We start from the raw sequence: 21,313 nt of genomic DNA on the forward strand, positions 1-21,313 counted from the left end.
CTGTAAAAATCTTCCAAAGAACTACCATAGTTTTAGCGTTACATTTCAGCATATAGTTCAATACTAAAGATGACCTAGTTTACAATAAAAATTGAGATCTTTAACAGCCGATCGTAGTTTGGTCCACATGAATGCACGTAACGCTTCCGAATTCTGTTAGCCGTGAGATAATAGTGCGCCATTTTACGCAACCGTAGTGGACCGCAGCCGCTGCGGTTACCCTCCATTTTTATGTAATACGTCACGGAAATACACTTCGGTGCACTACTTGTTTTGTTTTTTAATTTTATTCGTTTACGGTCCGTTTTTATTTCTTTTCGATTTATAGGTTGCAATTTGTTTACTATTTTCGAATGCAAACAATGGAAAAATATTTAGTTCTTGACGTCAATTACGTTTTATTTTAATTTTAAAGGTTAAGGTTAAGTTAACTAGTTCGAAGATTTAATTAATTGGTATGATATAAGAAATCATAACTTTACTGGCTTAGCAAAACTATATTATTACTAGCTTTCGCCCGGGTGGTATTAAAAAAAACAAAAACAAAAGTGAGTAGCCTATGTGTTCTTCCATACTCTGCACTACATCTATGCCAAATTTCATCCAGATTCGTTCAGCCGTTAAGGCTACAAAGTCTAACAAACATCCATCCATCCATCCTACCATTTAAACTTTCGCATTTATAATATTAGTATGATTAGTATGATAAGTACAAATTTACTTAGAAAACTTATAATGTTTTTTCTTGAACTTGCTTTTCGAAATAATCCGAGTCACAAACTACCGCATAATTATTGGCTAAGCTTTGATTTGCTAAGGCTTTTCTCACGATATATTTATCATAGATTAGATTGCAAAGCGTGAGAAGTATTGTTTAAACAACCAATTTTAGATCGTATTTAGCAGTTGAATAAGTACCAATTCTCTCCTCTAATTTACATTATTTTCCCATATAAGTTAGAGGTTCTGAACAGTTTTCTTGTCTTTGTATTGTCAGTATAACTAAAGCTTAAATAATAATAAAACAATGCATTTGTCAAGTTTATTAGGCCATTTGATTTTTTTTATTAAGAATCGTTTCCTCGTTTTTATGTTTTGCCGTGAAGTATAATTATATATGGCCTTATAAGCTGAAAAATAATAATGTTCCCGTTTCGTTTCGATTTTGTTTATAATCAGATCCAATTGCTTGGTACAGAAAGTTAAAATTTTACAGACCAACCAGAACCAACTTTTAAAAAGTAATAATCTAATATATTTTTTAGAATTCAGGTAGTTATACTCTTGAAGTTATCTGTTCCAGAACTCTGATCTGAACCAGTTGTTGAACTTTGGCAGGAATAATGTTACTGGAAGCAATGTGAAATGAAAACAGGCGAATAGAACAGTTAAATAATAAAACTATTATAATATTTGGTTAGGTAGGTAAAATAAATTATATGTTTTATTTTGTGATACGTACGTTACAAAAATGTTGGATACATTAACGTTTGAATACAGAGCCTGTAAGCATGGTAAGTTGTTTTAGAATCTTGTTTATTCCTTGCCTATTCTTTAATACGGAAGTTGGTTTTCGTATAATCCCATATTTTTGAAGTCTTTTTTCCTGTAATTGCGTAATATTGGGCCCGGTGCGTACTGTCTCTTTTAGTACAAATATCGGTTATTTTGGCGGGAGCGCACATTCGCTTTCAGACAACCGGTACGAGAACGCGCTTGTTTCACTTTCGATTTTATTCGATAAATTGTTTTAAATTAAATTTGTTAACTAATTGTTTTAATAATGAAGGTGTTAATATTTGTTTTTATCGCAATCGCGTCCTGTGTTTACGGGGATGTCCGTAAGTTTTTATTTTGTTTCTAGGAGTGTAGTTTAAAGCATAAAATTGACCTTGCTATGCCTTATTACTAAAGGTTTTTTTCAGTATTTTAGTATGAAGTGATTGTTGTATTACAACTATTTACCTTTAAGCCAAACAAATGTTTAAAATTAAGCCGCACGATCTAGGCCAGTATCGTAATTGGAAGAGTTCGGCGTTGCGTTTAATTTTGTCTGAAAATTTCGCGATTTGAACTTGAAATATATTTTCACTATCATTGTTAAATTACTCGTAAACAATTTAGATAAATAATATAAATATTAAGAAACTTTTAGACCGGTTAAAACTTCCTATAGATTACGTGAATATGAATACCGAATAGTTCTCAGGACTTGAACATATCTATGTGCTTACGAGTACTGCGTCTATTACACGGTTTAAATGTACTTTCATAATGTCGTAATGTACAAGATACTCGTATAAAGCAACGTGAAAATTGATGCTTTTCGGATACTCGGAAAGTGTATAACTAAATCTATTCAGCCTTACAAATAAACGCGGTATAAAGTTAAACTTAGGAATAAACTGAGTATAAGCTAAATTTGTACAAATATTTGCTTATACTCAGTTTGTTCCTAAGTTTAACTTTTATCGCGTTTATTTTTAAGACTGATTATGTTAATCATACGAATCAATTACACATCTCGTCATTTACTTACTCTTAAAAACAGTATCTAAACAATAATGTTAAAACATTTCAGAACAGAACAGAACTTAGAACTCGAAATCAGTAAAGTAAATGATTTCGAGTTCTAAGTTCCCTCTTGTGGAAGGTGTGCGAAATATTTGCTACTTAGTTGTTTTTTTAATATATTCAAAGAGTTTATGGGCTTTTAATTTGTTTAATATTCAAGTGGCAGTAGAATATATTTAGAGTAGAGTGGAGTAACTTTTAACGTCATTATCTTTATTACTTTATTTCGCTTGCATGTACATTGAAAATAATAAACGTGACAAATTATTAAGTTCAAGGTCATATTCAAATAGCGAATAAAGTTGACATGAAATTTAAATTGGATTTGAATCTGATAAGAAATCTGTTAATCGTTTTTATTTAGTTTAATACAAAACTATAATGGGTTTTAGTAGTAACGAAAAATTATTTATCTAAACGTTTAATATTAAAAACAATAATTGAATTTATGCATACATCTGATCGATATTTTAGAAATGCTATAAATGACATACATGTCTATGCCAATTGACAGCTAAAGTATTTCCGCCTTTAGTAAAGTTGCCTTTTGTATTTTGAATACTTATAGAAGTTTTTAATTGAAACAAATTGTGTTAAAATAGTTTTGTAAAAAGATTTAAAAATAAACTTTTGTTTTTCACAGCTGATTATTTCCCGCATTGCAAGAAGAGTGACCCGCAAATAGAGAAATGCGTTTTAGACGCTGTGGAGGCTATGAGGCCGAGGTTAAAGGGAGGTATCCCAGAAGTGAATATACCCGCTCTAGACCCCTTCACAGTCCCCACGTTGAAATTAGACAGGACCGCATCGAACCTTCGACTGAAAGCTAATCTCAGAAACATGAAGGCTTTGGGTGGTTCTAATTTCAAGATTGAAAAATTCAAGTAAGTTGTCATATGTTTTTAAGTGTTTCTCAAATGCTATTAGCAAACTAGTCAACATGAACTGTCTATTTTTTTTATATTAGTAGGTTTTTGTTAATTGACTATAATATTTATTTTGCCATTCCAACTAAGCTCTAGGCTGATGCAAGGATATGGTTTATGACAATAGTCGAATGGCAGGATTCGAACCTTCGACCATTTAATCAGAAATCCGTACCCCTAACAATTAGGCTATTGGCGCTTAAGGATTACCACTTCCTTCAGACGCAAATGTTTTTTTAATTTGCAGCCTGTTTGTGCGAAAACATAACTAAGAGAGTTTTAATAAATACATATATTGGAACGTACATTTTTTTTAGTATTTCCAACTCAAATCTGACACACTATCTTCTATCAAATTGTATTTTGCTTCCATAATTTCCTAACACACATTTGGTTATGCGCCAATAACTCGTTGGTTACAGAGGTTTCACCAACATAATGTTTATTGGAATTTCATTCCGTTACATCACTCAGTGCCTTTTAAATAGTGGCCAGTGTTCTTTTTATGCTTACCCGGTAACCTAACTTGAACACTAACATGACGTTAAAAAACCATTACGATGTCAAACAAAGATATTTGGCCTAATAATGTTTAATATTGGACTATATGTGTATAAAAAATGATAACTTAAAAAAGTTTAAAACTGAAAAAGCTCTAAGTTCAATATTTCAGTGATTAACAAATAGAGTCTAGTATTCGCATCAATAACATTGGTCGTTAATTTTTTTTAAATAATGCAGCAACTTCCTTGTTGTTGTATGAATGTTATAAAAAAAAAATAACGTCATTTGTATGAGTGTCGTGTTTCATTTGGACCACCATGACTGTGTATTCTGTATACAGAATATTAAATTACAGTACTTATTTACATTAAGTATGTTGTGACAATTTTTTTTTCGGTCCTTGCCTTTTGTAACAAAGCATAGATAACACTTTCAATTCATGCATCGACAGTTAACTTTTTTGTAATGCATTTAATATTAGGTATAGTTAGATATTTGATTTCGAGACAAAAATGCTTACCGTAAACTATTATTTTAGTCTGTAATACAATTTAAAATCTACCATAAACAAGATTTTACTTTAAAGTTATCTGTAGTGTAAATATCTGGAAATACACTTTAAATCAATATTAGTTTTAACGTTTGTTTGATGCACTAAATACACATCTACCAAAGTTTATTTTATAAACAGAGGTTAAGTGGAAAATCTGCGCCTTGACATCATTTTTAGTCATGAAATCTCGTACTGGGCACAAATTGCGTTACGTTAAGGGCATTCTTACATACTTAAGTATTCAATCCACGTTAACATAATAAGTGGCTTAGAAGTTAGAAGTAAACTAAGGTCTGAATTGATTTTTTAATTGTATTGTATTTCTAAAGTTGTACAAATTAACTTAGTCAATAAAGTATAGCGCCATCTTTCGCAAAACCAGAACACTATACTAATTGTTCTTTTTCTTTTAATTTCAGATTGAATTTGAACAACAAATACTTAGCGGAGGTGAGGCTGTCGATTCCTAAACTGATCGTGGCGGGTGAATACGATGTGCGCGGCTCGCGCATTCTGACTGTGGATATCAACGGCAAGGGCAAGCTTAGGGGCAACTTCAGTATGTATTATAATGACGTAGATATAATTTTTAATTTGGTTTTGTGCTTGTTAACTCTACTTTTAAGGTTCATAGTTTGATAAAACATTATCGCCTCTATTCGTTCCAATACATTGCAGTACACAACATGAACAAGGGTTCATAGCGCTGTGTTCTAACGAACAACCAAAAGTAGACATACAGTATGTCACAAACATTGATAGAATAGAGATGAATTATCATTAAATTCCTATATATACTCCATAAAATGCAGTTTATATCTGGTCTCACAATTGCTCATTTTTTCAGCTGGAATATACGTAGTAGCGAAGGGACTTGCGAAGCCAATCGTAAAAGACAACATCGAGTATCTCCAAGCGGATAAAATTATCACAAAAGTAAAGATCGGTCACGGTCACATAGCGCTGGTAGATTCTGATAGTCCCGCTGCGGGTGAGTGACCTACAATCATTACTGTTACATTAAACAAAATGCACATACGTTGATTATGATGTGTAATAGTTGAGATTCATAATAATTTTATAGACGTATATTAATTTAATAGGCATTGTAAAGTACTAGCTATTAAAAAAAAACGAAATAAGTAGCCTATTTGTTCTTCCAGACTATCCTCTACATCAAGGCCAAATGTGATCAAGATCCGTTAACCAGCTTAGGCTGTAAACCCTAACATCCATTCATCTTAACGTTCGCATTTATAATATCACTAAGAAGTAGGATTTAGTTAAATAAAAAAATTACAAATGAATTTATTAATGTTTTCAGCAACATCAGCAGCGACTTTCTTCAACGCCAGTCCGGGTATTGTGCTCGACATATTGAACCCGCTGATAGAGGAGACCTCGGCCGCTGTGCTGAAGGCATTCCTGAACAAAATACTTGGCGGTATACCATTGAAGGATATTTTACATGACGAAAACGCGTCGTAATTTGGCAAACTCAATAACTCTTAGATTTTCACGTACTGATGTAAGGAGTTGGTGGCTCTGAACGTGTTGGGTTTAAACTTAAGTGTAGATTTGTGTATCGCTCAAGTATCACTCGGATTAAGATATCATTGGTTAAAACCTTTTTATTTAAGACTATGATAGTTAAAATCTGTTGGAAAAGAGCCAAAAATATATGAAAATAATATAGGACAAAATGTATATTTTAAACACTTTTATTTTTGCTACACTAACAGCAAGTTGGCATTGAGTCCTCACGCCTGTGGACTTTTTTAGTATTTTGTTCCTTATTTTTATAGTTCAGGATTTCTACAATTTTACAGTACTTATAAGTTTTCAATATATTATATAAGGTTTAAGTTCAGTGATGTTTGTGAATAAGGTAATATAAATAGTACGTATTTTTTTACAATTATCCTAAATGCTGTATTAATTACAAATTGTTTTAAGTATAAAGTATTTCTTTTGTGATTTATTATTAAATTAAGTACATTAAATGTAAATGTAATAAAAATATTTATTGAATTTGTGGTTTCGTTTAAACGTTCCTACGAGTATTATCATTGTGTAACCTAAGTTTTTTTCGCTACGCTAGTTATAAAAAGTATTTATTTCTATTCTAGTTTAGTTATAACCTTATAGAGACTAAGAAAACAGCTTTAACGCTGTAATTTTTTTGAGTCTTCGCAGAAAAATCACAATTATGTATTATGTCCTGATTTTCAAGTAAATGTACAGATCTATCTCTCCTTTACATTATATGTGAACACTGTTGTCATATAAGGAGTATAAGATTTTCTTCGACAGACTCAAGGTCTAGTTCTACCTTCAGTATGAGTAGTAATATTTAGTCCTATACTAGCACAGATAATTAATGCAAACATGTGTTTGTTTCCGGAAAAAGAAATGACTTTGAAATAACACAAGTACGCAGATCGGTCTCATTAGTCACATATCCAGTCGTGTGTACCTGCCATGTCCTGCAGACCTTAGAGCCGAGGCCGCACACATATGGTATAAACCCGACCAGTTCTCATCTATTATAAAAGCGTTTAACATCATTGGAAGTATTCTTAGCGTTAATTCAATCGTATCGGACGCTTCGTTCCAATATGAAATACTTAGTAATTTGTGTTATTGTTATTTGTGCACAAAACGTTGCGGGAAGAAGCATAACTAACACAACGGATGTTCACAATGAAGAACATGAAAACAATAGTAAGTATATATTTTTTTTTGTATCGTAACAAACAAGCAAGCGGTTGAATTCGCGGAAATAGTGAAGCGACCTCTTCCCGTTGACAATAGCAAATGCAGATGATTCTGTTTTAATTATTAAATTCATTAGAATAGGCACCGTCTCATTAAAATCCATCAGAATATAAAAAATGTAATGGTACGATAAAGTAGTGCAAAATATTTTTAAGTAAAGAAAAGGTAAGGGAGATGATGATTTTATTGTTACAGATGAAACAAAAATGTGCCACTACAGTGACCCGGATATCGCAAACTGTATAAAGCGTATGGCGGAACAAGCACGGAAAGTGCTGGCCCACGGCATCCCCTCTCTTAACATACAGCCTCTCGAACCTCTGAAGATACCCAACATAAGACTAAGACAGCACAATGCTCCCAAATCTGGCTTCAAGTATGATGCGTGGTTCTCCGATGTCGAACTCAGGGGACTTACGAATTACACATTCAATAAATTGGAGTAAGTATTTGAAATTATTGGAATTCAGATTAAATAGATGCTTGAAACTAGTTTAGGCAAATTGCAATATTTATTTACACTAATGTTATAAAAAGGAAAGATGTGGATTTTTGTATGTATTTAAAAAACTCCGAAAATACTAGATCAATTTCAAAAAGTCTTTCACCATTAAAAAGTTACGTTATCGGTGAGTAACATAGGCTGTATTTTTTTTTTAATTTCACGCAGACGAAGTCGCGAGCAACAGCTAGAGTTAAATAACTTTATATTAAAATTCATATAGGTTTGGTGCGATGCCATTTGATAGTGATTTAGTTAACAGCTTCCTTTCTAACCATCTTTAGATGAAGGCATATTTTGTTTACATACCCAGTATTGGTAGAAGACATCTATAAGTACATTTAATCAGAATAATATGATTTCTTGGAAAAATCAGAAGTAAATGTACATTAAAATAAACAAAACAATTTCTATAATGGAGATAGATACGTTTCATGACGCTCGGAATTTTAGATAGTAGAAAAAAAAAACATAAATTTTACAAAAGCAATTTTCTTTCAGCGTTTACCCACAAGATTTGAAAGTTAATACGAACATAAGTCTGCCGCATCTCGCCATGACCGGGGAATACGTCGTCATCGGACAGTTCCAGATGCTGCCTGTGGAATCCACGGGAAAAATGGCCGCTAACTTTAGTAAGATATTGCATTAACAACTTAAAAGAAATAGTAAATATTGGTTGTACAGAGGTTAATTTTTCACAACTAGCTCGAATTTTAGCAGACCTAGCTATCTTTAGAACCATAGCAATGTAAAATCCTAGAAATAATGTAATTTTAGTTTTAGTTAAGATGTTCCGCATAATATTTCTACTTGCAATTTACAGCTCTGTGTACGGCGGCGTTAGAAGCGGTCGGTGCGAAGGTCCACAAAAGAATAGTAGTCCGCGACGCCAATGTCAAGCTGAAGTGTGCAGGACATCTGAGTGCTGACCTCATGGAGGCTCACTCGACCACACATGAAATGGGTAGGAATATACTATAGACCGTATACGATATTGGCCTAAAAAGATTAAAACCGAATCAAAGGTGAAAGCCAGATAGAAGCATATGGAATTAAAATAGCAATTTTTTTTTTTCAGAAATGATAACCAGTCATCTAATAGGAATGCATTCTTCAGAGATAGCAAAAGAAGTGCAGCCCGCTGTGGAAACAGCTCTCGCGATGGTCCTAGAAGACATCGCAAACAAATTCCTCAAACGAATCCCATCTAATATGGTTTTCCCAAATTAGATTATTATCTAACTCATGTATCTAATTTGACTATAATGTAATTTATTAGTTCATTTTGTTGTAAATGTTATATGATATATTTAAAATAAATTATTTATGTTTAATTTTTATTGCTTCTTAAACTTCCACAAAAAGCTCTCATACATTACTCCCAGTAATTACATAAGCTTCGTCATTTAGGGTCAAGGACGTTTCACCGAAAAGGTTGACATACATCAACACACACAACGTAATCCGTGCTATGTAAACACTGTCACAACATGACTATGTCAATGGAGTGTCATTTGAGGAAAGTGTGCCAGCGTGTCGCGGCGACTGCCCCGCACCGGCCTGCAGGCCTACCTCTTACGTCATCGACTTACAACATTGCAATAACGCATACAAACAATTCACAACTTTAACGCATTGGCAGAAAGTTTATTTTTCTATAATTAATTCATTTCTAGGTCGAAAATCTGACGACACTATAAAAGGTGCATATTGCACTGTCACAGTCATTTTTTATTAACAAAAGACAATCTTCTAATTATGCAAATGATTGTTTGACAATATTCTATTGATCAATAAGTTAGCATTCATTTGTTTCGTTATTGTATCGTTGGCTATAATCAGAATCTTTTTAAAAGTTCATTGACTCTTGAGTTTTGCAATGTAAGTAAATGGTAGGGGCCTTTCCTTTAGACCTTGTGAACGAACTCGGTGATGTAAGACTATATTAGGTACAATTAGATCTCTTGATACTAAGGTTTTTTATGTAATAATGTTTTCAGTTTGAAAGAAATTAAGTAATCATAAGGCAGTTTTCCTTATTTCAACTTGATAATCTTGTATTGCATAATAGTATATCATTTACTTTGATTGCGTGTAATGAACGTGAGATAAATAATGAAGATAGATATATCTTTACGAACATTAGCACGTTTTGAAGTAACTACTTAAATAGAAAAACATCATTTTAATTTTCATTTGATCTACATTAATGTAAGAATCAGTTGGGATTTAAAATGTGGAGGTTAATGTGGTTCTTTGCTGTTTTTAATAGATCATTTTGTAGCGATGAATCTTATATTAACTGTGAGTATTATTTCTAAATCTAATAAACCTTCTACTGAATAAAAGTGACTTGTATTCAGACTAACAATTCTTATGCCGATCTTTTCCATTTAGAGGATTCAGCCAACTCTTTATCAGGTTGCCTTAACCGCGCTAGCCCAATGCGGATGGCTCGATATGTATATTTCTTCATCTAATTGATATTTACAGTCGGCGGATTTATGTGTCCACGGGATGAAGAAGCATTATCAGAATGTCTGAAAGACGCACTTAACGTTTACATACCTGAACTGGCTACAGGTATGTTTGATTTTTCTAATATAAACAAAAGTCTAACTTATAATAAATGAAAAAAGATAACTCTGTAACAATTTCCAGGTATACCAAAATACGGGATTCCTCCTTGCGAGCCGCTGATGATACCAACATTAACGATTCAACAATCAGCAGGACCGATTTCTATTTCGTCTACTTACACTAATGTTTCCGTCAAAGGACCAGCCAGTATGCGGATCACTAATGTCGAGTAGGTTGCTCTTACAATTTTACGAATTATTGTCTTACTAGCTACCGTAGTTACTTGAACCTTTAAAGGTATAATAATTTTACTTTGTACAAATTACAGGGTTAATTCAGCAAAGCACGAAGTAATCGCCAAGTTGTTCATACCTGAATTAAAAATGAAAGGACATTACAATCTATCTGGGAAGCTTCTGTTGTTACCTGTAGAAGGAGATGGAAATTTTTCAGCTAAATATGGTAACACATCTTTCTTAATTCAAAATCGTTCACATTTAGGGTATTACAATGGTCATTAAGGATCCCTTCATGTAAATCTACATCAATCTGTAGAGGAATCTGGCAGTGGTGTTAATATAAGTATCTCTGTGTTTTCTGTCCATTCTAACCAGTCCTGCCAATTGTGTGTACCCTAAACATCAATTAATATTAAAACCAAACTAGTTTTGTTACAGAAAATATTTAATTGTAATCCACAGGTGACATCAACGCGGTCCTGACGATCGCCCTGGGCAGGTTACATCGTGAGAACGATGTCGACGCTCTCGCCTGTGAAAAACTCGATGTCAAATTTGATGTAGGATCCGCTTCTATGAACTTAGAGAATCTATTTGATGGAGACAGTGAATTGGGTAAGTAACATATTATAATAGATGAATTTCGGTAGTTAAATCAATAACTGCGAGAGTAAGCATTATTTTTGTAAATTGTGTGAGAACATTTTTGTATCTTCTGTCCTCTGATAAGTTGGTAACTAAATTTTGAAATTCTTATCATATTAATAGATATAATTGGTTCCAGGTACTACAATGAATGCGTTTCTTAATGAGAACTGGCAGAAATTAGCAAAGGAATTTCAAGAGCCGATGGAGGAAGCTCTTCGTGACTTCTTGAAGCCGTTAGCTGATCATGCTTTTGGTACGCTAAAAGCAGATGATATATTCTTAAGATAGCAGGAATGTGTATAAAGACAATGTTATTGCCTTTTTTTAAGAATAAAAGAGATGTAAATATATTTTTATGCGGGGATTGTTCGGCTGTGTTACGATTAATCTACAAATATCTGTTTGTTGTGTATATTGTCTCTAGTCTATTAATTAGTTAATAAAACATTTATTTATTTGCCTCGTCTTTTGCCCTACTTTTCTGTGTATCGGTCAAACGAGTTACACTAATTACAAGGTGAGTTTTTCCAATTTTATTAAGATAAATTTTACATCTACTTATAGTAATAAAACATGATTTTATCATTGGTATCTTAAATAGGTAAATTAAATCATGTACTTCTTGAGAAATTCACATTGAACTTAAATAAATAATTACAACTAACTTACATGTCACATTATCTGATGATAAAAGCTTTTAAATGTCTCTTAAATTGAGTAATATTAACACGGACGGTTTAATAAAAGCACACAAATGCATTAAAAATAAATAAAAAAACGGCACTCTGTAGTTAAAACACAACTTAGAAGACGAAATAAAGCAAATATAAGAAATAAGTAAAAGATCACAGCTTGAAAAGTGGTTAAACCACGATCTGTTAAGTTTCTTATTATTTGCACAGTGTTAGATCAACACCAAAATACTTATTCTAACAATATCACTGATTAAATGTAATTTTAATATACTGTTCAAGGTTTAAGCCAAAGATTTATCGGGATCTTGTTGAAAGCAGCATTGAGGAACGTCTGGAAATGTTTAGCGATTGCCAGCGAGGCGGCAGGTCTCATTTCTTCTATGATTTCCGGTGCGTTGTTGTTGAGAAATTGATTCATCGCCTCACCTGTAATTTTCAAATTGTACGATTAAAAACGTCTGTTTATAAATCAATTTAGCAAGCGGTAGAAGAATACGTATATTAGATAATGAGATTTAATTATGTCTCGGTCCAGTATAATTAAAAGAGGATTTTTTAAGCTGCAAACGTTTGTAAAACTATATATAGCAAGTGGGCGTACAGTGGGCTTTATATAGTATTTGTTTGGCGCTTTTGTTAAACACTGAAAGTGTTTGATAAACATTTTTACTTTAGTCGCTAGGCGCTTAACAAAACAAAGGCAATATATTTGTAATAAGATTGTTTACCAATACTTACCAATAACGCTCCCATGGTTGACAGTATCTCTTACTTTAAAACGAGAGTTTTTCAGTTTGAAATCTACTAATAATCTTTCGATAGACATGTACTTTTCGCTGTCGCGTTCAATCTCCTTTCCATAGATTTTAACTATCGCCGCAACATCAACTAAAAAAGAACGCATTGTTTTATATTGTATTTTGCTTGTTTTCTACATTGTATTGCTAAATTATACGGTTATGCATCTGACAAAATAACATATTTAAAAAGCAATGGCTATGCAATTTAAAAAAAATTGAAAAGGTAAAATTGACTCGTAATCTCTTATTTCTTTTCTATTAATATCGACTTTTAGATAATCCTTTCACAAATGTCAAAAGTTTTTCTACGTAATAACTGTTTATACACTTAATATGTTTACTGATTACTTAAAAATATATGACACTAACTGAATGCAGCCCAGAAGTTTCCTTGTGATCGTACTGGAAAGAGTAGAACTTGACCCGACACCTCGTAGTGGCCGGACACCTCGATACGCGGCAACGCCAAACCCATATCGATACGCATCTTCTTTAAATCAGACCTGAAACATGTGTAGAGTTGATTAAAGTAAAAATAATTAAAATACATCGTTTAGTCATAACAAATGTATATATCTAAGTAATTGAATTGCTTTATGTGAGGCTCCGAGCTCCTTCGGTGGGGACGCATAGTGTGGTAATGATGAAAATATGAGTTAAGCGTCATTAAGAACATAGTAATGCTTTAATACTAAACTCTACAATAATGTGTGGTCTAACCTGGAGGCGCTACAATCGCATTTTTTATTATGTCACATCCTAATGTACAAAAAAGAAATAGTTCCATATTTCTCCGTAATATGTGGGGTGTTTAAAATTCCTATTCGAGCTATTCAGTATCTTAAAAATATTTATTATTTTGACTACATTGCACAATTAAATCACACTTCGCAACAGATACTTGAGTTTTGTCAATGACATTTTGATCTTGCGCTTTCATATGAGTTAGTATCTTCTTTTGAAATACATTAAGATATATTTAATAATTAAAGATGGAATAATATTGTTGAGATCAGATTTTTATTCATTAGTATTTTTTAATAAAAAACATAACGGTATTGAACTTGCCAGATTGAGCAAAAAGATTGAAGATAAATACTTTTCTTTCTCATATTTTTGTCTTGGAATATAGCATTAATATCCACTAAGCAAAAATTTAGTTATTACAAAATTATACAAACACGAGAGCTGACATACGGCTTACATTATTACATCTGAAAATCTGATATTACTGACCTGATCTTAGTTACTGTGTAGTTGCTGGGTCCGATAACGGTTATGTTACTGAAGGCAGCAGTGACCCTCACTGGTCCCGCGGAGTTCTCCATGACTAGACGGTCAATGAGCAGTGGCTCAACTGGGGGCACGCCGAGGTCCGTGAGACCACGGGCCAGGTGCGGCCGCAGACTGTTGAACGAGTTCTTGATGCAGATGTCTAGCTGGGGGTCACTTCGTTGACAGGATGGAAGATAGTCGGCTGTAAAAAATACACACATGTATTAAGATAATTTAAAATCTTTCTAGACACGTCTATCGAAGTACTCAAGGATGTGATAAGGAGATCTTTAAATGTGGAGGGGAACAATGCTGGAGGTATGTAGGAAGTGATGGATGGATTGCCTGATAGATGACATGATCAAGAAGGAAGTAACGACTAAGAGTTAAGGACCAGGATATTAGTCACTATGTGAGTGGGATAAAATCAGAGAGATGATGATGACTTCTTCAACAATATGTTTAATTAGTTAAAAGAAAAATAAAAACAATCCAATTTTAACCAATATTGAGTAATGCTAATAAAATCCGCCCTTGTTTTCCTTAATTTAAGGTCATTGTTATAATAATAAATATTTAAATGTAAATATGTAATTATATTAACCTCCGTTTTGTTAAAAGCATTCCCAAATATTGTATATCGAATTATGTTAAATATGGCTAACTTTGTTTAACCTTTAAAGTCTATATAAAAACGGAACCCAGAATTCGCTAATTCTGTCTCTCCGATATTATTTAAATACATAAAAAATGGTTGTATCAAAAATTGTTTACAGTGTAACAAAATGACAAGTATGTAATAGCTTGATCAGATATTTTGTAATACATAGAATGGTGAAATTACTTCTGAAAGTTATTTTTTCCTTAATGTAACTTAACATAATCTTGTAACCACAAGTTAAGACCATTATGTGTGGCAAATGCAAATTGATCAATGTTGCATTACATTGCATAACTAAAATGTATATTGCATTAAGTTATTGTTGTTAAAGCAAGGGTCAATTCTATTACACACCTTGTTAATAATAAGTTGATTTCTTAAATAGCTTATTAAATTTTCATTGATAAAACAATCTCTTCCATGTTTATTATACAACAAAGACAAATAACAATTTTATTTTTATATAGATACAGCCGGGAAAATACGCTGTGTTGCAACTTAAAAGCTACAATCGTTTGCCTATTTAAAATGCGACGAGGAACAAAAATCAATACAAATTAAAGAAAGTCGGTTAGTGATACACGGCTAGTTTATTTTTATTATTTCTTCGTTACCACCACTCCCCGTTATCTGTTTAGTTATTCGTGGGAAGAGAAGTTTGTCGATGCAAATAACAAGACAATTTTACCTAAAGTGGAATACCGCAAAATTCCGTGACTGTACATCAATTTAGTTGCGACCTGCAGCGTAAACAGCTCAGCTTTGATAAAACTAGGGGATAGCCTGCCAATAATGTAAATTGTACTGTGTTTAATTCAACAGACTATTAAAGTGATTTTTTTTCTTCTAAAAATCGTTACTAAGGTAAGTCAAATATGATAGAAAGAGTTTCTATATTTATTGAATTAGAGAATCTTAGTCGAGAATCGTGTCGCCGCGCTTCACGCCGTTGATAAGAAAACAAATTTTAAAGTGGGCCTACAAGTTGCGACCACTTTGTGTATTATGTAAGTCTGGTTATGTGATGACCTTGTACGAGAAACGCTTGTTCGCCGCGATCATCGTTCAAGTTCAAGAAATTATTATGTGCTAAAATTTTAAAATAGAATTTATAAAACTGGTGCAATAAAGGGTAGGATACTGAGTTTTAAATAACACTCATTAAAATGTTAGAATGCTAATTTATTGTCCACTATGTTAATTTATATTTTAATCATACAAATGACATAAAAGCAATGATGATGTTTCAATTGAGCGGTTCTTGGTTCATATAAAAAAAGACACGACACGAGGTAGATACCCCATAAGATGGAAAGACCTCAGGACTTACAAAATTTTGCCATAAGTAAAAACCACCATAAAATTATATCACCATAAAAGTTCGAATTTATCACTAAAAAGGGCGTAGGATCGCAAGCGTGACGATACTTCGAAAAACAGTTTCGCAAAACGCTGACGCAACGCGGGCCGATGTCAAGGCTTCGGAGGAAGCGATTGCGTCTTTGCCAGACTGTCTCTTGACAATTTAAGATGATTTGGAAATAGCGATAGACTATACATTTATTAACTTAGATGTTAATAATGTACATATTCGTGTATCTTTTATTTCCCTGGAAAACAGAACAAGTTGAAATAATGTGGCTATAACGAATAACCAAATATTTGTTAGTGATTCAAGTCCATACTTAGTCCTTATTTAGAAGCTGTAGAATATAAACCTCTCTTGGTTGGTTGATAATGTCAGAACACAATTCTTTCCATCAGGTTTGAATTCATAACTTGATTTTTACATTAGAAGTTTCATTGCTTAATATAATATTTCCGACGATTAAAAAGTTATTAGCATTTAAAGTAATCGTAACCGCTAACTATATCAATATTTGCAGTGTTAAATAACGTTATATAACGTGTGCTAGCATAACAGCGCTTTCGTATACAACGGTTTTCCCACTTGCACCAATTGTTAGGTCAATGCCGAAGTGTTTTTGTGATTGTGGGCATTGGATGTCCCAATAGGCCTATAGTTCGCTTCATTCATGTCACGTATTCATGACCATTAAACACAGACTATACATAAGGACATCTAAGGCTGGACAGTTCAACACCCAGTAATATATTATTCAATACGAGCAACATAGTCCGATCGTAAATTAACCAGCATCGGACCTTCAAGGTGGGTCTAGTCATAGCCTTGCCTGTTAAAATTCACGACCCATTGTTTTTATCGTACTAATTCCTTAATAATCACAAGGATAACGGAATAGGATAATGGAAGTGTTCAATATAGCTCGGTGACTAAGGCTTACGATGTGTTTGATTTCAGTGTCTTTACAGCAATAGTACGTAGTACGTTTTACGTGATAGCAATTTTTAATATGCCGCCTGCTTAATTACAGAGATTTTGTTAACTAGCTTTGGCCTGCGACTCCATCCACGCGGGATTAAAAAAAACAAAAGCGAGTAGCCTATGTGTTCTTCCAGACTATCCTCTACAACTATACCAAATATAATTGAAATCGGTTCAGCCATTTAGGCTACAAACTCTAACAAACAACCATTCATCCATCTAAACTTCCGCATTTATAATTTTAGTAAGAGGTTACAGAAGACAAAGAGATGACAGAGCCGAGACGCACTAAGCTCGTCGCAATGTTTACTCAGCAGAGGACAATATCTCGTTTAGAATTGAGTGATTATTTATGACTACGTGATTGTTTTATTAATGTTAAATGTAGCTCTTTAGTTGCGGTTTAAAAATATCTCTTTTCCTGTTAGACTTCACAAAAGTCTATTTATTTTATTTTATTTTAAATCCCCTCAAGAAATGTATTCCTTTTCTCGTAAATTTCATGAAAAGCTTTATTTAAAATCTCTTCCAAGTAAAATATGCGAGAACGACTTTGTGTGTGATTATTTTACTCTAGCAAAGACAGGCAAATTACATAACATTTTCTGTATTTGGTAAATGTTTTAACAGGATTCAATGTTTTTATAGCCATTTGAAACTAACTAAATAGATTTACCGGTTTGTATAGTGATGTTTATCTTATTTTAGTATCATTTTTAACTTTGAGTAAGGATTTATTTTAAGTAGAAAAAAATATATCGAAAACAGGTTGGCCTGGAAATTTACACTACTTAAAACGTTTTCCTGATTGTGGACCACTTTTAGGTATTAATTTTAATACATTAATTGTAAAACTTATTTTGGATCTGAAAAAACTTTATTAATTATGCATATAACTAATTTATATTCTTTTTTTATAATCATATCTAATGGCATTAAAATATTCGATGTAAGAATGTTAAATACACTTCTTACGCAGAAGAATTTGCAAATGCAAAAAATGTTCAGCTGTCGATAAATCGAATATTTAAGTCAGTAAAAAGTATTGTTTCCTAAAAATCCATTCAAACTCATTCAGAATAAATAGACTTTATTTGGAATTATGAATGCACTTAAACATGACGTGACATTGAAAACTTTTCAACCTTCCACATCACCAAACAAGGAAAACTTTAGTTCAATATTATATTGTTTGCTGATTACCTTTAAAATTTGGTCCTGTTTTAAAGAACGTCATTACAACGTCTAAAGCTAAATACATATTTAAATACCACGTTCGAGTTGATAGTCCAAATTAGAAGAAACCAGATAAACAGTTTTATTTTTAAAGCCAGCTACACACCTTCAGTTTAAATTGCAAAGCTTCAACCTTAAACTCAGACTGTTCAGTTAAAACGAACGTTTATAGCCAACATTGTAACTGTACAGTTTTCCTACTCTACGTGACTTTTTACTCAATAGTTCAAATGTAAAACTGACACCTTCAGTTTTATTTAAACAGTAAACTGTACATTTCAATACGTAAGGAAGGCTGAGATCTATACGGTCTAACAGAAAAAGATGCCCACAAACGTCAGTTTTAAATTTACAATTTACCTGTGCATTAGAATTGTTGTAGCTGGCTTCATAAACAAGAGAAACAAAAGCAATTAAATACTGCCATACACATGAGGTGCATATACTTGTATTCATTAGTAAACTCATGCGTATGTAAATCGCATAATTATAGGATATTTATAGTAGTTGATTTTATTTATAGGTTTATAAAACCTTCATAAAATACTAAAGAGCTTTTAATGTTAGGAGTTTTGCATATTTCAACTTAAATACAACATCAAAATTATAGAAAAATCAATTTACAAAATTACTACCAATTTGCTGTAAGTACGAGATTTTGTCACCGGAAGGGACTTGTAACACAAGTGACCTTGGCACGAATGACTTAACGCAGAAAATACAACTGATTCTTTAAGCACAACCTAGGTTGCAAAGTTGGAAGACCCGAGGTACTTAAAATACGAATATTTTCACTGTCCAAATAAAAACATATGCAATTTTATTGGTAACACGAAAATATTCCCAAAGAACTCTAAATAATTAAATAGATAGCGACGTATCAGACTTTAAAAATTGCTTTATTTATGACTAGCTTTCGCCCACAGCTCTGTCTGCGTGGAAATAAAAAAACGAAACAAATTTAATTAGCTAATGTTCTTTCAGATTATCCTCTACATCTATGCCAAATTTTATAGAGATCCGTTGATCAGTTTAGGCTGCAAACAACCATCGATCTTAACTTTCGCATTAATAATATTAGTATGAAGTAAGACTAAGATAAGATTGACAAGGTTATTGCATAAAAGCTTGTCTCTTAACAAGAGTGTGTATTTTTTACCTTGTAATTGAGAATGTTTTGCCTAACTATATGTCAGATAATTTAACAAGAATCTTTCTATTGTTATATCAGAATATAATATATGTTAATTTCGATACAGCATAATAAGGTAAAGGTTAGTTTTCGTCATTATTGTAAGCGTTGCTAAACCGAGAGAAATGTTTCGCCATCAATAGGCGACAGATAGTATCTAAGTACGACGGTAAACAATTCTCTACAGATACTAGAGAGAATTAAATATAAAATAAATAGTGAACGGCGTGGATTAATGAAGCAATTTTTGTGTACATGTACAAGAATTACTTAAACCTTTAAATTGTGTTAATTCGGAAAAGTCAAGATTAAATAGGAACTTTTCAAACGGAAATATTATAAAAAGTTAAAATAATTTTTTAATAATTCCACTAATGTTGTTTCTTTTTTCAAGTTTAAAAAAAAAATTCTCCACATTAACTGATGTTCGTGTGAATTACTATTGTGTAGAGCTGAAGTTGAGAGATAAATAAATACAATAATTTGTAATGAATAATTTAATAATTACGAGTATTTACATGTCGTCGTTAATTATTTATGGAATATGAAATGAAATGTTATTTAGATAGATACTTACGCAACTTTGGCTTTTCATTTTCCGCAGCTTCTCCATTTTGCCAGATAATTGACAGACAAAGAATCAAAAGTAATTTAAAGCATCGGTCAGCCATTTTCATATTTTTATAAAAATACAATTTCTTTTAATTTTACTCTATAATTTATTTTGTATTAACTTTAAACACAATATCACTTTTCGTTGTCGATTATTAATATTTTTTTTTATAATTCGTATTTTTTTATTCCCGCGTCCGTAGTAGTACAACCTCGGATGTAAATAGACGCGTCGCAGTTTGTTGGGCGTCGTGGCCCGCTCTGTACTTTGAAGTGAAAGCAAGTGACCGATGTGTTATATTCGGGCGAGATTTTCGACATCCCCGTGCGGTTACCCCACTTCGTAGTCGATGTATTTGTCACCGGCAAATCTTGAATGTCATCCGATTGAGTTTTAACCAGGTAAATTGTAATGACTTGCCGAATTGCATATCAAACGTATTTATACACAAAATAACGTATTATGTTCCAGTAATTTGTAAAGTTGACTCTGATAAAGAGCTGCAACAACTGCAAATGCGATTTTACCTATACAAGATGTGATTAGACATGCAATTTACTGGATCTTCACAATTTTCCTAGGTAAATTACACTAAGGCCACGTTTGTGATTTGCAGGTGATTATTTACAAACAGCACGTGTCCGCTGATGTGGGTAGTTGTTAGTGCTTCATGCTGAACGCGTCTACTAATGTTCCTTATGTCATCTGATACCATGAAGAGTCTAAGAACAATGAGGGCATAAACAAATGCAATTTCAATACATTATACCGTCACGATTTCCGTGTACATTGATCTAACAATGATGAACGTGTTAATTTAATAATAGGATTTTATTTGCAACTTCAACTGTTTATTTTCGAAGAACTGTTCAAGGAAGACATACAATTTCTTTTGTATGAGATTAGTGCAGCGCTTCTATTGAAAAAAACTTTTCAAGTTAAGCTAAGAGACTAACTGACAGTGTCAAAAATCTACTAACGATAGCAATCTAATACATAATCTGGCTATCCTTTAAGTAACTCCAAACCACGCAAATACGTTTAAAATGTTAGCCATAAAATATAAACATTTTACAATAAAACGCAATTAATTTTGTATTAACCATAAAATAAAAGATATTAACTGTCATCACTTTAATAAATTACAACCAATAGTTACAGATATGAGTAATAATTAAAAAGGAGAA

At 32.5% G+C, this 21,313-nt stretch overlaps 4 protein-coding genes across 4 annotated transcripts; 3 read left to right on the forward strand and 1 right to left on the reverse strand.

The window, feature by feature from the left end:
* Positions 1-1,678: 1,678 nt before the first annotated feature.
* On the forward strand, positions 1,679-6,559 carry LOC106111136. The gene is made up of 5 exons (XM_013293127.1): positions 1,679-1,841; positions 3,218-3,458; positions 4,977-5,116; positions 5,405-5,548; positions 5,882-6,559. The coding sequence occupies exons 1-5, from the start codon at positions 1,784-1,786 to the stop codon at positions 6,043-6,045; spliced, it is 747 nt and encodes a 248-aa protein (XP_013148581.1). The 5' UTR covers positions 1,679-1,783; the 3' UTR covers positions 6,046-6,559.
* Positions 6,560-7,097: 538 nt separating this feature from the next.
* LOC106111133 lies at positions 7,098-9,132 on the forward strand. The gene is made up of 5 exons (XM_013293124.1): positions 7,098-7,281; positions 7,531-7,777; positions 8,339-8,472; positions 8,664-8,804; positions 8,919-9,132. The coding sequence occupies exons 1-5, from the start codon at positions 7,176-7,178 to the stop codon at positions 9,068-9,070; spliced, it is 780 nt and encodes a 259-aa protein (XP_013148578.1). The 5' UTR covers positions 7,098-7,175; the 3' UTR covers positions 9,071-9,132.
* A 935-nt stretch (positions 9,133-10,067) lies between these two features.
* On the forward strand, positions 10,068-11,697 carry LOC106111139 (protein takeout-like). The gene is made up of 6 exons (XM_013293130.1): positions 10,068-10,144; positions 10,334-10,423; positions 10,502-10,649; positions 10,749-10,882; positions 11,122-11,274; positions 11,444-11,697. Exons 1-6 carry the CDS (start codon positions 10,075-10,077, stop codon positions 11,593-11,595), a joined length of 747 nt encoding a protein of 248 aa, XP_013148584.1. The 5' UTR covers positions 10,068-10,074; the 3' UTR covers positions 11,596-11,697.
* Positions 11,698-11,903: 206 nt separating this feature from the next.
* Positions 11,904-20,416, reverse strand: LOC106111134. Its single transcript, XM_013293125.1, has 5 exons — positions 20,091-20,416; positions 14,039-14,279; positions 13,172-13,305; positions 12,741-12,890; positions 11,904-12,428 (listed from the first exon to the last, which is right to left on the reverse strand). Exons 1-5 carry the CDS (start codon positions 20,188-20,190, stop codon positions 12,277-12,279), a joined length of 777 nt encoding a protein of 258 aa, XP_013148579.1. The 5' UTR covers positions 20,191-20,416; the 3' UTR covers positions 11,904-12,276.
* Between the last annotated feature and the right edge of the window lie 897 nt (positions 20,417-21,313).

This window comes from Papilio polytes, unplaced genomic scaffold (assembly GCF_000836215.1).
Source record: "Papilio polytes unplaced genomic scaffold, Ppol_1.0 DF824180.1, whole genome shotgun sequence".
In the NCBI taxonomy this organism is placed as follows: domain Eukaryota; kingdom Metazoa; phylum Arthropoda; class Insecta; order Lepidoptera; family Papilionidae; genus Papilio; species Papilio polytes.

Excerpts from the sequence above, each read along its gene's own strand:
- LOC106111136 (XM_013293127.1), top strand. The coding sequence starts at position 1,784 with ATGAAGGTGTTAATATTTGTTTTTATCGCAATCGCGTCCTGTGTTTAC. Across the intron at positions 1,842-3,217 it reads CTGTGTTTACGGGGATGTCC|CTGATTATTTCCCGCATTGC; the intron begins GTAAGTTTTTAT and ends TGTTTTTCACAG. Across the intron at positions 3,459-4,976 it reads TTCAAGATTGAAAAATTCAA|ATTGAATTTGAACAACAAAT; the intron begins GTAAGTTGTCAT and ends TTTTAATTTCAG.
- LOC106111133 (XM_013293124.1), top strand. The coding sequence starts at position 7,176 with ATGAAATACTTAGTAATTTGTGTTATTGTTATTTGTGCACAAAACGTT. Across the intron at positions 7,282-7,530 it reads TGAAGAACATGAAAACAATA|ATGAAACAAAAATGTGCCAC; the intron begins GTAAGTATATAT and ends TTATTGTTACAG. Across the intron at positions 7,778-8,338 it reads TACACATTCAATAAATTGGA|CGTTTACCCACAAGATTTGA; the intron begins GTAAGTATTTGA and ends ATTTTCTTTCAG.
- LOC106111139 (XM_013293130.1), top strand. The coding sequence starts at position 10,075 with ATGTGGAGGTTAATGTGGTTCTTTGCTGTTTTTAATAGATCATTTTGT. Across the intron at positions 10,424-10,501 it reads CATACCTGAACTGGCTACAG|GTATACCAAAATACGGGATT; the intron begins GTATGTTTGATT and ends AACAATTTCCAG. Across the intron at positions 10,650-10,748 it reads ATGCGGATCACTAATGTCGA|GGTTAATTCAGCAAAGCACG; the intron begins GTAGGTTGCTCT and ends TACAAATTACAG.
- LOC106111134 (XM_013293125.1), bottom strand. The coding sequence starts at position 20,190 with ATGAAAATGGCTGACCGATGCTTTAAATTACTTTTGATTCTTTGTCTG. Across the intron at positions 14,280-20,090 it reads AAATGAAAAGCCAAAGTTGC|CCGACTATCTTCCATCCTGT; the intron begins GTAAGTATCTAT and ends TATTTTTTACAG. Across the intron at positions 13,306-14,038 it reads TACACAGTAACTAAGATCAG|GTCTGATTTAAAGAAGATGC; the intron begins GTCAGTAATATC and ends CACATGTTTCAG.